Source organism: Phoxinus phoxinus (genome assembly GCF_949152265.1).
Source record: "Phoxinus phoxinus genome assembly, chromosome: 20".
Classification (NCBI taxonomy): Eukaryota; Metazoa; Chordata; class Actinopteri; order Cypriniformes; family Leuciscidae; genus Phoxinus; species Phoxinus phoxinus.
Window position 1 is genome coordinate 29,742,481 of NC_136895.1, and position 16,332 is coordinate 29,758,812.

Below are 16,332 nucleotides of genomic sequence, written 5' to 3' on the forward strand. Positions count from 1 at the left end.
GGAAGTGTAGGGAGGAAATTTTTACTCACAAGTTGTTGCTTCGCTCAGTAACCGGTTCTTCCTGTTGTTTCAGATGTACAGTAGCACAGGCTAAAGAGTTTTACAGCGCTCTTCGACGACTACACTTAAAGATTTGTGGGTCAGAATCAAGGATTTTCATCCATAATGAAGAAGTTCATTATTTTCTTCATCTTCATACCTTTGGTTTACTCAGGTGAGAATCATCTCGTAATGTCATTTTAGCTATGAGTTCTCTGTCAGCAAGGCCTTCGAATACTTCCGTGTGTTGAATTGACAGGAAATCATGAGACAGTTTTAATAGAAATTAGATTTGGTAAAGTTGCTAAGGTACCAGAACTGGATTCACTCTCAGAAAATGTGTTTAATGAGTGAAACAAGTAGAAACCTAAGGATTATTTTCAGTGGGATTAGTGTCTCAAATTCAAAATCTGTATATGTGGTGTTTAACTGTTATATCTTTGTTTTTTCAGGGACTCACAGCTTCATGACCACATACACTGAAATAAGCGGGCAGACGATTGAAGGAACTCCAGAGTTTTTTGCTGTAACGACACTGGATGATCAGCAGATCGATTATTATGACAGTATCATAAAGAAGCTGATTCCCAAACAGGACTGGATGGAGGAGTATGCATATACAAAAATGTGGACAGAAGACACTGAGATCAGAGAACATGTGCAGCAGATCTACAGAGACAACATTCATGTTATAATGCAGCGATTGAATCAGACACAAGGTGAGTTAAAATGCTTTATACTACATTAAAATGTCAAAGATTTCCTTGTACATAAAAAAAGAGCACATGTTGTATTTTTTTCTCCCCTACCCTCTTTTCTTCTCCAGGAGTTCATACGTATCAGAGGATGTATGGATGTGAATATGATGATGATGATGATGATGAGACTGGAGAATCAAATGGGTTTGATCAGCACGCTTATGATGGAGAGGATTTCATCTCACTGGACCTGAAGGAGAACAGATACATCACACCTGTACCACAGGGAATACCCACAGTGGAGAAGTGGAATAATAACAGAGCACTGCTTGAATTTCTGAAACAATACTATGATCATGAGTGTGTTTACTGGCTGAAGAAGTTCTTGAAGTTCAGAAAAGAGGATTTAGAGAGAAGAGGTAACTTGACGTTTAGAAATTTACTTTGTTCAACAAGTATATAATTTAATTATAAGTCATTAATGTCTTTATTTTCTCATGCATTGCTTCAATAAAACATAAAAACTTAGCAAAATTGAATTTAATTGAAGTTAATCATATGGATAAATGTTAATGATCTGATGTATTAAGCATTTGTCACATTTTTCCAAATCTTTTTCAGCTCCTGAAGTGTCTCTGTTACAGAAGGATCTCTCCTCTCCACTACTGTGTCATGCCACAGGTTTCTACCCATCAGGAGTGACTATTACCTGGTTAAGAAATGGAGTGGATCACTATGAGGATGTGGACCATGGATATCTTCTGCCAAATGAGGACGAGACCTTCCAGAAGACATCTAGCATTCATATTCCTCCAGATGAATGGGAGAACAACCAGTTCACTTGTGTGGTGGAGCACGGGGGAAAAACCATCCAGAAGATTCTGACTGAGGATGAGATCAAGAGCAACTACAGTAAGTTGTTAATAGTGTGGTAGAGTATTTATGGTTACTATAAAGTGTATCCTATCCTTGTCATATTTGGCTAATTTGTCATTTGAACTAAGCTGAAGGACAGAAATCTACCCAATTTCTTCAAAAAGATCTTAATTTGTGTTTCAAAGATAAGCAAATGTCTTATGGGTTTGGAACACGAGGGCGAGTAAATGATGACAGAATTGTCATTTTTGACTTAACTAACCCTTTCAACTGGTTAATGTGTGAAAAAAAAAAAACGATTTAATAGATTTGCCTAGTCTGATCTTAAAAGGGTTAGTTCTCCTGAAAATGATCATTCTGTCATAATTTACTCGCCCTGATGTCATTCCAAACCTGTGACTCTCATAAAGACGATATACAGCAATGTCTGATCATTCATATATGAAAGTGTCTTGGAAAGGAGTTTGTCAAGACAAGAACACAACACATGTATATTATGAAATGAGTCTGTGACTTGTGGGCTGTATGTAAAGTCTTCCGAAGTCATGATTCCTTTGTTTATTTGCTTATTTAAATGTAAGTTGGTATTCATCTCAGTGCACTATGCAAACAGGTTTATTCTCATGTAAGGCAGCAGATTTTAAAACATTTACATGGCTTCAGAAGAGTCTTGCAAGTTTAATTGAGGTTTTAGTTCAGTTTTAATGGTCTTTTACCAGTTAGTAATCGCAGTGCTTTAACTTGCCAAGGCAACATTTGTAATTTACTTTTAGTTTGTTTTTCATCAGATTTTTATATTTGATTTGATTTCATATTTATTTAAATTACAAAATTTTCTTAATGATATAATCCAGGATCTGACTAATTAATAACTTGTTATTAGTATTGATTATTTTTGCATCAGTTAGTTGTTTAAGCCTTGTATTGCTGTTTCTGTATATTATTGTATATTTATTTTTTACAAGTGTTTTTTATTTTATTTTTTAAGGAATTACAAATGCATACTTGCGTACGGTGGTGTGTGTGATAGGAGGAATATTCATAAACCTCCTGGTTATTGGTGTTATATTCATTAAGATCAAAGTAAGTATATGTTTACTGTTTACAAGTCTTTTTTTCTACTCTTGAATTTATCATTTAAGTGGTTTCATCAGCTTTAGGATGATGGGAATGTCCTCAGCAATCACACAAGCATTCAAACATTTCCATTTACACAGACATTTTAATGTGTTTGACAGAAATCCCACCAAGGTGGAATTAAACAGAGCTAACGCTTCACTAATAATGAAAATCACTACTATTTATTATAATGTTGTTAAACTGCACAGCCTTATCATCAATAGCCATCACTGTCAAATTTACATGTGATAAACTTTCGAACGCAAGTGTAAATTGACTCAAAAACATCTTTAAATGTCAAGAAATTAGACATTGTTAATTGTAATTCTAATTGTCATTGTTAATTCACACGTCAATTGGGCATTTGATGCAACTAACAACAATAATGAAAAGCTACATTTACAAAAACAGTCAAAGCCAATTGTTTATCTTTATACAACATTTTAGAGTAAGAGATTGTTTGCTTTATTTACTGTTCAATTCCAGTGTGTATAATTTCAAAAGTAAATTGGGATTTGGAACTGGTTAAATGTTCTCTCAGTGGTCATACAAATCACGTAATTAAAAATATCCTAATTTAATTCATCATTACTTTGCAGAGAGCAAAGAATGAGCCGTTACCCAGTGAAAGCGAAGGGCAGATGTTCATTGACAAAAGTCTTTGAAGAGTTTCCTCCAGTCGTCTGCACTTTCTCACCCGGTTGGGAATCTTCAGGTGGTTTTCAAACCAATTTCCATCATGTTTGTGTGACCAAAACACGTTTCAGTGTTGAATAATATTCATAAGTATGGATTGTTAATGTTTGAATGTTTTCCCAAACAAGATATGTGTGGTATTGAGTCTATAAAAACACAATGGAGTCGCATTATACGTGCAAATGCAAACAGCTGAAGAACATCCAGAGACTGTCTGAATACTTCAGAAACTTGTGTTAATATCAGGTGTAATGGGCGCCTTAGATGTCCTGCTGTGTGCGATTTGGTCCTTCACCACTCACGTTTGTATATATTTCATATGAAAATGTCACTTTTTTGTAAATATACCATTTATTTTCAAATTGTATGTTTTAATAATAATAATGAATAATTCGTTACATTTATATAGCGCTTTTTCTGAGACGAGCGCTTTACATAGAAGGGGGGAATCTCCTCAACCACCACCAATGTGCACAGCTATATCTTTTGTGAGTTTCAAATGAAAAAAAAATAAAACAATTAAATATTTAAGAACATGTTCAGTTCTCCTTTTTTTCAACAAAGTTGTTAATAGTGTGTTTATACAAGTAGGCCTATGTGTTCAGTATGGAAGTACTGTAATGTAAGTCTTCTCTTTTGACATGTGCTTTTGTCCACACCAATAAATATGGTATGTCTTCAGTTCCCAGAATACACGGCATGAATGTATTATGCCGATTACTGTTAATGGGTTTCCCTGCACTTAAAGTTGTATTAATTAAAAATATGGTGTTGTAGTTTTTTTGTTAATAATATCATATAAATTTGATCCAGAAGACTTTCAAACATCTAACCTGGACTGACAAGACGGTTAACATAATGACAGTTTTCATTTCTGGGTGCATATGTCATTTGAAGCCCGAGTCTGAGCATTAGTGATCATGAAGTATCAAGGTCCCGTCCATAGACTCAATCCCCAGCAGAGCTGTCAATCATGACGCCACACCCTGTTTTATAGCATCAAATAACTAACTAAAACCAAACTTATAAGAAAAAAAAAACATCGTGATAAGAGCTACCTAAAATGACAGAAACCATCTTTAGATTTTTTTTTCAAGTGTAATTGTATTTTTTAGTTTGGCTAAGTTTGCAGCCATCTCTCTTTCTACTTCTGGTTGCTGTTCGTGTGGGAAAGAAAAGGTCTGAAGATCTGAAAAAAGTTTGGAGATCCAGTCCGACCGTGGGACCTTTTCCCCGCTGCGCAGTCGAAGGGGCCTCAAGTTACAACCAGCCCTTTCATAACTTCCTTGACCATAACCGAGTCAGACTAACACCACAAGTTTGCCATCTCTTCATTCAACCCGGAAGAATTGAAGAACAGCAAAGCCATTGCAAGTAGGCTATATCATACATTAAAGGGACAGTGTGTATGAGTTTCTCCCATCTAACAGTGAAATTGTATTTTGCATTCAAACGAATAGTGCTCTCTAGCTCCTCGCTTTTTCAAACGCGTGTTGCAACTACGGTAGCCGTTATGTGCCAGGAAGCATTGACAACAATAGCCCTTCGAGTTTAATTATACATGTTCTACTGTAATGCCTATATAATGAATTACACAACCAAGCAATGAAAAAAAGCTTGTAATTTAGACCGTAACATTGACTTACCCGTCGAGAAGAAAGCAGGAAACTTCAGAGTCCCTTTCAAAGTCTACCTGGGTAAAGCTATCCCGTTATTTACTCTCGGTTTGTGAATTGGCCGGTCACGTTTCCGTTTAAATTCAATTTTGCCATTTCTCCTGTGGCTCGGCATAAGTGATCCTGAATTATGAAGTACCGTGCAGTGCAACCTTTCAAATTTACCGGGGCAGCGACACGCATTACGCCTCTCTCCTCGTCCGCTTCAGTGTCAGTCACGTTACGCCGGCTCTGGACGAACACGCGTTGTGGAAACGTGTTGGTCTAGTGCTTTTTGTCCCTCTCTGCTATTATAGTTTTACAAGATGGAGGAACGACATGGAAGCCTCCGTGGACTTACCCGTCCCATGCAAAGATAATAAATTCTTCGAGTACGAGGATAAGTTGGATCATTGGGAGAGGTAATTGTACACCATTGAGGACATATTTATGAATAAACACATTGATTTTAGTTAATAAAATACTTTAAAAACTACACATTGTCCCTTTAAACCGAGGTATATTATAAGCTGTAGACATCTTGTTCTGTTCAGGTGGTTTATTGACTGTTATGTGTGGTTACATTTCTGCTTCGGTTTCATTTATTAACTTTCACTTTCCATTTTACCCATATATGCGTGATTGTGTGTATGTGTATGTTTAGACATTATGTGTTTGTGATTTAGTTAAATAAAATTGTAGTGCACATTCACGTCAGTATTGAATACGTGATCCCTGCTTGCAAAGTCTGTCTAACAATGCGATCACAGCTAGCTTTCGAGTAGCACTGTTTTTTGGTATTAAAAAATAGTTAGACAATAGACAATCATTACTGGGTGTTCGCTGAATGAACTGGTTAATTGATTGTAATATTAATTCTGCTACATCAAGTTAATTAACTGTTTTCCCGCCATTGATGGAATTTTCCGGCTTTCCGTGTTTTCACTGTAATACGGTAGGGGGCGCTATTACACTTCTTCTGAAAGAGTACAGAATCTCCTGATCAAAACACAGGAGAAGAAGCAGAAACTAGTGATATTATGGGCAAATTACAAACTGAAGTGAGTGCCTGTTCCCTAGCTACTCCCTTCGAAGGGAAGAGCCTTGAAGTGGCGACTTTAGTGAGCAGGGAACTTGTGTGCCATTATGTAACCGTTTTGAACGCACTTGGTGAAGGGAGCAACGAAAGACAACGTAATTTCCTCATTATTTTCACCTGGGATGTTCCCATGACAACACAGCACAGCGTCCATCAGCTGAATAGCTGTTCTTACGACAGAAATGCAAGTAAATATACATAGTGTGTGTGTGTGTGTGTGTGTGTGTGTGTGTGTGTGTGTGTGTGTGTGTGTGTCTGTGAGTGAGTGTGTGTGAGTGTATTTCCCTACTCTCAACTTTAAAACTTTCCGTCTCATCTTTGGACCCTGCATTAACTAACACATTTCTTACTGATGAAACTTATTTAAACATAACATGACAAAAATGTGTGAAATATATCACGAACAAAACTAAACAAAACTTGAATTGCTCTGTTTGTAAGTTATACCTATTCTAGTAGAGCCCAGAAACTAAATCAAGAAAAGGTCACAATAAGGCCTCGTAGTTATTCTTCTCGATATTTCCCTTTCGCGGATAATGAATCGAAAGTCTCGCACATTCACAGATGGCTAATTTACGATAAAGTGATCATGTTGAGATTAATTTCATGCTACCTTAAAGGGGTCATGACATGAGAAACCAAATTTGCCTTGATCTTTTGGTATATAAGAGGTCTTTGTACCATTAAAACGTCCTGCAAGTTTCATAGCTTAAGACGTCCCCATTATAAACGAATCATTTATTTAATCAAGCTCTAAATACAGCTCGCTCTGGATCTATGGTAAGAAGTGACGTCACGGTGAGAAGTGACGTACCAGCGTTTGCATATGACCGCCTCCGGCACAAGACAACTACGCTTAAAGCGCAAGGCAACTACGCTCATTTCGTATCGTTGTGGCGCCCGCGCGCTGCGCGCCTCACAAGTGTTCAGTCGACGGACAGCGAGTGGGTCTGTGTACAGGGAAATTACGATGCCGCAGATGTGCTGTTCCTGCTGTGGACAAACTACATCTTTGAATACGCTGCCGAAAGATCCAGTCGTCAGGGGAAAATGGATGCACTTTATTTTTTGCGGACGTCTCAGTCACGGCAGTGTTAGTTTAAGCGTTTGTTCTATACATTTGAAGGATGACTGTTTTGAGAACAAATCCCAAAATGATGCTGGCTTTGCAGGAAAACTGTTGCTCAAAGATAAGTCCGTGCCGACTATTCTGGGCTCAACAACGACGACGCAAACTGTAAGTAATGTGTTTAAAACTTTAAACTACTTTTTAAATACGCTGAATCCGCAAATGTTCTGGCTGGGGGCGTTAATAATTGATGCATAGGCGCTGACGTTAGCCAATCATAACAGTGGGCGTCAACACTGAACTCTTAAAGGGGAAACACCCCCAAAACAGACTGTTTGAATCAGAGGATGAGAAACAGGGGAAAGGTCATAAATCACTACATTTTAAAAGTTTTTTGTAAAAAAAACTATAGTAATACTATAATTGCACCTAAGGGAACATAATAATAAAAAATAAAAAAACAGGTCATGACCCCTTTAATGTTTTTTTTGGCAGCATGAACATTTTGTGTATAGAAAAGCTTCCTCTAAACGTGTGTATTGAGTTTATCTAGAGCATCAGTGACGTGAGTTCTGCAGAATCGGCATCTTCCGTTATTAACTCTTCTTCCTGTTCATTCACAAGTGGTGAAGACTGTGGTGAAGACTGAAGTGTTTTTACAGCGCTCTTCGACGACTACACTTGAAGAAGTGTGTGTCAAATACAAAGATTTTCATCCATAATGAAGTTCATCATCCTCTTCATCTGCGTACCTTTGGTTTACTCAGGTGAGTTTCATTTCATAAAGTCATTTAATCGATGAATTCAACAAGGCCTTCAGCCGCTTCCGTGTGTTGAACTCTGTGCTATAGTTTTATTATTATTCTCAATTAGCTTTTGTTTTTTTTTGTATATTCATGTTTATTTACGTGTAATTTTGTGTAATTCCGTTATGTGCTTTTGTCTTTTTTTTAAATATTGCTATTTAGGTTTAATTTATTTTTATTTCAGTTTTAGTTTAAGGTAGATTTATTATAGTTTATCAATACTTTTATTTAGTTTTTGTTTTCATTTTTATTTCAGTATTTTTTATTTGTTTTCAGTTAATAATTTTAGTGCTTCAATTTGAACTTTTATTGTTTATTTTTCATTTATTGCCAAGGCAACATTTCTAATTTGCATTTAGTCTAACTTTTTCAACTAATATTTAAATTTTTATTTATTATTAATTTTATTTGATTCAATCTTTATTTGAGTTAAAAGAAAGTTGTTGAACTGACAGAAAATCATGAGGTCTTTTTAATCTGATTCAGTGCCTGCCGTTTCCGTTGTGAGTTGAAAGGCAGTTTTTTTCTTTCTTTTTTTTCTTTTTTTCTCACTGAAATGTTCAAATATGTTTCAGTATTTTCCAATGACGTCAGGTCTATTTAAAAGGCAAAACTATAACAAGTCTGAGAATAGTCCTATAAGAATGACTAAAGTTATGCACATTTTAATGTTAATTAACCTGTTAACGGTCACCACTATCATCATGAATATTTTGGAGTAGAGACCTTTAAAAAAAAAAAAAAACAGCACATTATTGCAGAAATTAAAGCACTTTGAAACATGGAAGTATATAAAGTTATAGAAGTTCAGGTTTACTGTAAAGCAAATGTACTGAATTAATAATTTTTATTTTATATATGTTTTACAAAAAATACTCGTTCATATGTCTAACCAAGTTGTGTTTCCAAATTTAAGTTGATGTCTCAAAAAATCTTAAAGTACAATTTGATAAATTGTAAGTTTTAAAGTAGCATTACCATAGTAAAACAATGTACGGTTTCAAAACGGCTTCAAATAATAAATTTTGAGTGCTTTCTAATGACACCTTAAATAATTAAATATCTGCAAAAGTATTGATTTGAAATTAAAAAGAAAAGAAAGTGAATGACTCGCATAGTAATTTGATTCATGCCGTTTGAGAGCTTCACGTCTTTGTGTTGTTTGTTCAGAGTTACACCGCTTCATCAGCACATACACTGAAGTAAGAGGCCTGACGACTGTCCCAGAGTTTTCTGCTGTAACGACACTGGATGGACAGCAGATTGATTATTATGACAGTGACAGAAAGAAGATGATTCCCAGACAGGACTGGATGGAGAATTATACATCTACAGAAATGTGGAAGAAATACATTGAGATCAGAGAACGTGTGCAGCAGATCTACAAAATCGACATTCCTGTTATAATGGAGACATTTAATCAGTCAGGTGGTGAGTTAAAATGCTTTAAACATATTTAAATGTGAAAGATTATATTGTACATTAAAAAAGAGCAGATCTTATGGTATCCCTTCTCCAGGAGTTCATACGTATCAGAGGATGTATGGATGTGAGTGGGACGATGAGACTGGATACTTACGTGGGTTTGATCAGTACGGTTATGATGGAGAGGATTTCATCTCACTGGACCTGAAGGAGAACAGATACACCGCATCTGTACCACAGGGAATGCCCACAGCGATGAAGTGGAATAATAACAGAGAACAGCTTAGATTTCTGAAACAATACTACGATCATGAGTGTGTTGACTGGCTGAAGAAGCTCTTGACGTTCAGGAAAGAGGCTAACAGGATAACAGGTACTTTGTTATCCAGAAATTCCCTTTGTTCACCAAGTAGATCATTTATATACATATGAAGTAGGCATGCACCGATACGATTTATCTGCGTCATCAAATCATTTTCTTTGAACATGGATTGAATCATGAGATGGGACGAAACAAATATATCAATGCTCTTGCGCTCTCTCACAAAACTTTTGCATCTTTTTATATCTGCCTTTTTCATGCTAGCCGATTAGCCGATATTCTGATGGTTTTATATCGCTCAATATCGGCGGTGCATCTCTAATAATGAGTCATTGTTTGTCTCTGTTTTATCTCATTGGCTTCATTAAACCAAATATACTTGTATTCATACATTTATATGACAGGAAGTATTAAACTTTTTTCTCACATTTTCCTCAATGTTTTTCAGCTCCTGAAGTGTCTCTGTTACAGAAGGATCCCTCCTCTTCATCAGTTGAGTGTCATGCCACAGGTTTCTACCCATCAGGAGTGACTATTACCTGGTTCAGAAATGGACAGAATCACGATGAGGATGTGGATCTTGGAAATCTTCTGCCAAATGAGGACGAGACCTTCCAGAGAACATCTAGCCTTCATATTACTCCAGACGAATGGAAGAACAACCAGTTCACTTGTGAGGTGGAGCACGGGACGGGGACCATCCAGAAGACTGACGATGAGATCAAGAGCAACTACAGTAAGTTGTTAATAGTGCCGTAGTGTTTTTATGGTTATGCCCTTTTTTAATTCATAGTTTTCACCTGATATCACACGCAGGTCTGCGTACTGGACAGTTTTTCCGATTTTCCGATCAGTTTTACAGATTACTTTACTTTACTACTACTTTACTCTAAATTTTTTCATAAAGTCAAAGGAATATGTCTAACCAGGTTGTGTCCAAATTTGAAGGTGAAGTCTCAAAAAAGTTTACCGCTAAAAGGTTTTAAAGTAGCATAGTAAAACCATGATCGATTTCAAAACAGTTTCACAGGATTCATTTTGAGTGTTTTTCTAATGATACTAAAATACCTAAAATAGTAAAATATCTGTGACTTCAAAAGTATTGATTTGAAATTAAAAGAAAAAGTGAATGACTCAAACAGTAATTTGACTTATGACGTTGTATGCTGTGTTTGAGAGCTTCACATCTTTGTGTTGTTTGTTCAGAGATACACGAGCTCATCACCACATTCACTGAAATAAGAGGACAGACGATTGAAGGAACCCCAGAGTTTTCTGCTGTAACGACACTGGATGGAGAACAGATTGATTATTATGACAGTGACAGAAAGAAGATGATTCCCAGACAGGACTGGATGGAGAATTATACATATACAGAACTGTGGACAGATTACATTGAGATGAGCGAAAAACTACAGCAGATCTACAAAATCAACATTTCTGTTATAATGAAGGCATTCAATCAGTCAATCGGTGAGTTAAAATGCTTTAAACATATTTAAATGTGAAAGATTATCTTGTACATTAAAAAAGAGCAGATCTTATGGTATCCCTTCTTCAGGAGTTCATACGTATCAGAGGATGTATGGATGTGAATGGGAAAATAGGACTGGAGACTCACAAGGGTTTGATCAGTACGGTTATGATGGAGAAGATTTCATCTTACTGGACCTGAAGGAGAACAGATACACCGCATCTGTACCACAGGGAATGCCCACAGTGATGAAGTGGAATAATGACACAGCCCAGCTTGAATTTGTAAAACAATACTACGATCATGAGTGTGTTGACTGGCTGAAGAAGCTCTTGACGTTCAGGAAAGAGGCTAACAGGTTAACAGGTACTTTGTTATCCAGAAATTCCCTTTGTTCACCAAGTAGATCATTTATATATATGTAGGGATGCACAAATAATTATCTGCATCATCAAATCATTTTTAATGCTCTTTTTTTTTTTTTTGTTACAACAAATGCTCTTGCGCTCTCTCACAAAACTATTGCATCTTTTTATATCTGCCTTTTTCATGCTAGCCGATTAGCCGATATTCTGATGGTTTTATATCGCTCAATATCGGCGGCTGATACATCGGCGCATCTCTAATAATAAGCCAGTGTTTGTCTCTGTTTTATCTCACTGGCTTCATTAAGTACACAAGGGCACATTCAATAAAGCACACCTCTTTTTTACAAGGGATGTTTCTATGGCCTACACAAAATTTTAATAAAATAAAAAAATGTATAGTTAAACAAAATAGATAAATACTATTCAAGCTCTATTCTTTTTTAGTGCTGGGCAATGATTAGTCGCAAAATAAAAGTTTGTTTACACGTATATATGTGTATAATTATTTTGTATATATTAATATACACATTTGCATGTAGCCTATATATTTAAGAAAATATTAAATATTTATATATAATATAAATTATGTATATATACAGTACCAAATATACTTGTATTCATACATTTATATGATCTGTAGTATTAAACTTTTTTTTCAAAAATGTTCTCAATGTTTTTCAGCTCCTGAAGTGTCTCTGTTACAGAAGAATCCCTCTTCTCCAGTAGTTGAGTGTCATGCCACAGGTTTCTACCCATCAAGAGTGACTATTTACTGGTTAAGAAATGGACAGGAGCACGATGAGGATGTGGATCTTGGAGAACTTCTGCCAAATGAGGACGGGACCTTCCAGAGAACATCTTACCTTAGTGTTTCTCCAGACGAATGGAAGAACAACCAGTTCACTTGTGAGGTGGAGCACCAGGGAATAACCATCCAGAAGAATCTGACTAAGGATGAGATCAAGAGCAACTACAGTAAGTTGTTAATATTTTTATTTATAAGTTTATTTGTATAGGGACAGTACAAAAAAAGCGTGATCCCAGTCTAAGCTGGAAAATATGCACTGCACATAGAGAGTATAGCGAAAGCTAATTTGCATCTCAGGTCCCTAGAAAGGCTTTTCTAGACAAAAAAAAAAAAAAAAAAAAAAAAAACTACTACTCATAAAATAAAACCTACCTAAATTATACATTATTAGAATGGAGCTTTCAACTCTAACATAAAAAATAAAAATAAAAACTTTACATTACACTTTTACATTTGAAAATTATTACATTTAACTATGCGTGCAGTTCTGGTTTATTTTAATCCACCGCTTTACCTTCAATGTAAAGGACTTTATTTCAAATATTGCCTTAAAGGAGAACTCCGGTCAATTTTAACATTGAGCTCAATTTTTAGTAAATTTGGAGTGCTGTCAATACAGAGAACAACGACAAAAATCGGTGTTGCCTACACCGTGTTATCCTATTTTTTAAATTTGCACCCTATTGACTTGAATGGGGCAAGTTTTAAACCTGCTTTTTTCCTCTTAACATATTTGATGTGTCATTACAAGTGCCCAGCCATGTTGAGTGATTCCTTAAGAGTGAACACGAGTGAATCTGACTGCAGGAGATGTGAAAGATATTAATAAAAATGATGTTATATCAGCCAGCGCAAATACCTGTATTTAGTTCCTGTTTTCGGTGGAAGTACAAAGTAGTCGATTGTCGAGTTCACGCGCGTGATCATAGTAACTAAACCTATGCACGTGAACTCGACAATCGACTACTTTGGACTTCCACCGAAAACAGGAACTAAATACAGGTATTTGCGCTGGCTGATATAACATCATTTTTATGAATATCTTTCACATCTACTGCAGTCAGATTCACTCGTGTTCACTCTTAAGGAATCACTCAACATGGCTGGGCACTTGTAATGACACATCAAGGATGATAAGAGAAATAAAAGCAGGTTTAAAACTTGCCCCATTGAAGTCAATAGGGTGCAAATTTAAAAAATAGGATAACACAGTGTAGGCAACACCGATTTTTGTCGTTGTTCTCTGTATTGACAGCACTCCAAATTTACAAAAAATTGAGCTCAATGTTAAAATTGACCGGAGTTCTCCTTTAAACTCATTTGGCAGCAGGTTCGTTTGAAGTCCTCAACAGAAAAGGCTCTTTGCCCTTGTGTAGTCCTACGAAAAGTAATCCAACAATTCCCACCTGCCGAACTCCTAGTGATTCTACTTGTATCATCCGGTCTCTTTATCAGCTTACATAGAACAGATGGTGTCTTATTGTGCAAATTTAAAAAATCTATTTTATGTATGACAGACTAGTCAACCGTTATCTGAGATTTGTTTTCATGATTATCGAATGTAAATAGTTGTATCTCTAAAAACAGTTTAGCCTATAACGCTAGTATAACGCTAGTATATGGGGCATTGAGTAATGACAAATAAAAATCGCTTGTTAATACCACTAACAAGGCTCAAAATAGCCCCACACTAACACGGTAATAATGAGGGTCCCTACCTTCAAACCGAAGCATTGAGAACTGTGTCAGTGTCCAGACAGTTTAATAAGAAGATGCTTTATACATACAGTCAACTTCACGAATACAGGCAGAAGCCATCTTTGAAAAACAGACTCTATCAGTCGATCTACGAACGCTGATCCAAGTGCGCTGAACTGTGTAGAATCTCATATGGTCGAGCGCACTTGGATCGGCGTTCGTAGATCGACTGGTAGAGACTGTTTTGACTAGAATTCCTCTTAGCTTAGATTTAATAGTGCTGCATAGTATTTTTATGGTTATGCCTCTTTAATTCATAGTTCCCTTTCGATACTTTCCTCGTACTGCATCGTTAGACGCTGTTATGGGGAAATAATTTTTCTCAGAATTCTGAAGCCTTTTTAATCACGCAGTGAAACTGCACGGCCATTGGTTCATGCAGAGTAGTGAAATGAACCAATGAACCAGAGCGCGCTAGCCTGGGTTTCCCCAGACTGCCTTTGCGCAGCGCGATTTTATTCTCGCTGAAAGGCAGTCTGGAAACCATGGACCTGATTTTCGCCTCGTTTAGGGAACCAATCACAGAACGGGGAGGGAGCAGCAAGACGATGACGACATCTTTGTGACACAACTAAGCAGTTTGTTTATATCTATGGAGTCAACATGGCAGCAGACGCGAAGCTACCTTTTGATGCAGCCTTAGATATTGTTCTAAGTAGTTTAGATCGCAATTTTATTTTGAAAAAAGAGCAGCGTTTGGCGTTAAACCATTTCTCTACATACGTCATCTGGTATAATGGAAACGATTGGCTATGAGCGTACAGGCGCATTTGATAGACATTCTTAGCACCCAATAAACGGCGCCGGCGCATTCGTAAACCACGCCTCAAGTACGAGAAAATGAACATGTGGTTCCCAGACCCAAGTCTCAACGAGAATTGGGTCTGGCGTTAGCCAGGCTAAGAGCGCGCCAGAATGGCATCTGGCTATATCAGCTGGCATTTTGACATACGATCCTCAGATCAATTCTCCTTCAGCGACGATGATCTCTTCGCTGGACTAAAAAAATTACAAACATTATTTATAAGTCTATTTGATTCACAGCTGCTACATATAGTGTTTTGACCTCAACAACCCAACTGCAATTTACCGCAAACTTGCGAATAGTTAACTTTCTAAAGAAGGAGCAATCGCATGCTTGCTACGGGTCGGGTCGGGACTCCAACATTAACACACTGACAACATTGTTTTCTGATTTTTTTATAGCACTTTTTAATGTGTGATTGTGTAAAGGTGTTCACCAGATACCAGCCTTTCGTGAACTTGTGAATTTCGCCAGCCGTCTTCTCTGCACCAAATTTCTAGGCCAAGCTTCTACACTTCCAGGGATGATCTCGTTTTCAGCCAGAGACAGACGCGCTCAGCGCTTGTCATAAATCACAACTATTCAGTGTTTTCAACCACATAATGGTTATTTTAGGTTTCAGGCATTTAATAAAATCACATAGGTACAAGCAAAACAATGAATTTGAGTTTGTAAAATACACACTGATGTCTATGGAAGCGACAATAATAATCCTTTCCATTATAATAAGACACGTTTTATTCATATCAGATACACATTATGTAACTAAGTAGCTTTAAAGTTTACTCTATTCTTCTCCCAGTTCACCGGCCACTTACTTTCATGTATTTCGGGAGAAGTGGAGGAATTGACGTGTTGTACAGATCCGATTCTCTGAACAGCGGCACAAACTAAGATGGCGGCGCCCATCACGCGCATACAGCTCAACTAACGCGATCGATCGATATAAAGATGTTTAAACAACCAAACACTTCCACATGCACATATTTGACAATCGGGATATCAGCGTTTCATGCTATATCTAAAACATTTGGGAATATTTTGAATCAAAAAGTAAAAATTACATAAAAGCAGATCATCATTCATTCATTCAGCGCAGTGTTGTGGTTGCACTGTGTCACGTGACAAGCAATCACCATGGAAACGATAAAGTGACAGGTTCTAAATAACGGTCGCCTTAAAGGGGGGGTACAATGGTGTTTCATGTATTCAGAGTTGTTTACAGTGTTAAAGAGATGGATTCTCATGCTAATAATGGCCAAAGTTTGAAAAGTTATTTTGAACGAATAACAGAGAATTTCTGTGCTGAAAATCA

The 16,332-nt window shown here is 36.7% G+C and overlaps 1 protein-coding gene across 1 annotated transcript; it reads left to right on the forward strand.

The window, feature by feature from the left end:
* Window positions 1–27: 27 nt before the first annotated feature.
* LOC306988244 (uncharacterized protein) lies at window positions 28–15,588 on the forward strand (the record flags this gene model as incomplete). Its single annotated transcript, XM_079593050.1, has 13 exons — window positions 28–214; window positions 492–758; window positions 866–1,156; window positions 1,359–1,649; window positions 2,602–2,696; window positions 3,332–3,389; window positions 9,228–9,488; window positions 9,577–9,855; window positions 10,253–10,540; window positions 11,011–11,277; window positions 11,366–11,644; window positions 12,328–12,621; window positions 15,446–15,588. The coding sequence occupies exons 1-13, from the start codon at window positions 166–168 to the stop codon at window positions 15,586–15,588; spliced, it is 2,862 nt and encodes a 953-aa protein (XP_079449176.1). The 5' UTR covers window positions 28–165.
* Window positions 15,589–16,332: the final 744 nt, after the last annotated feature.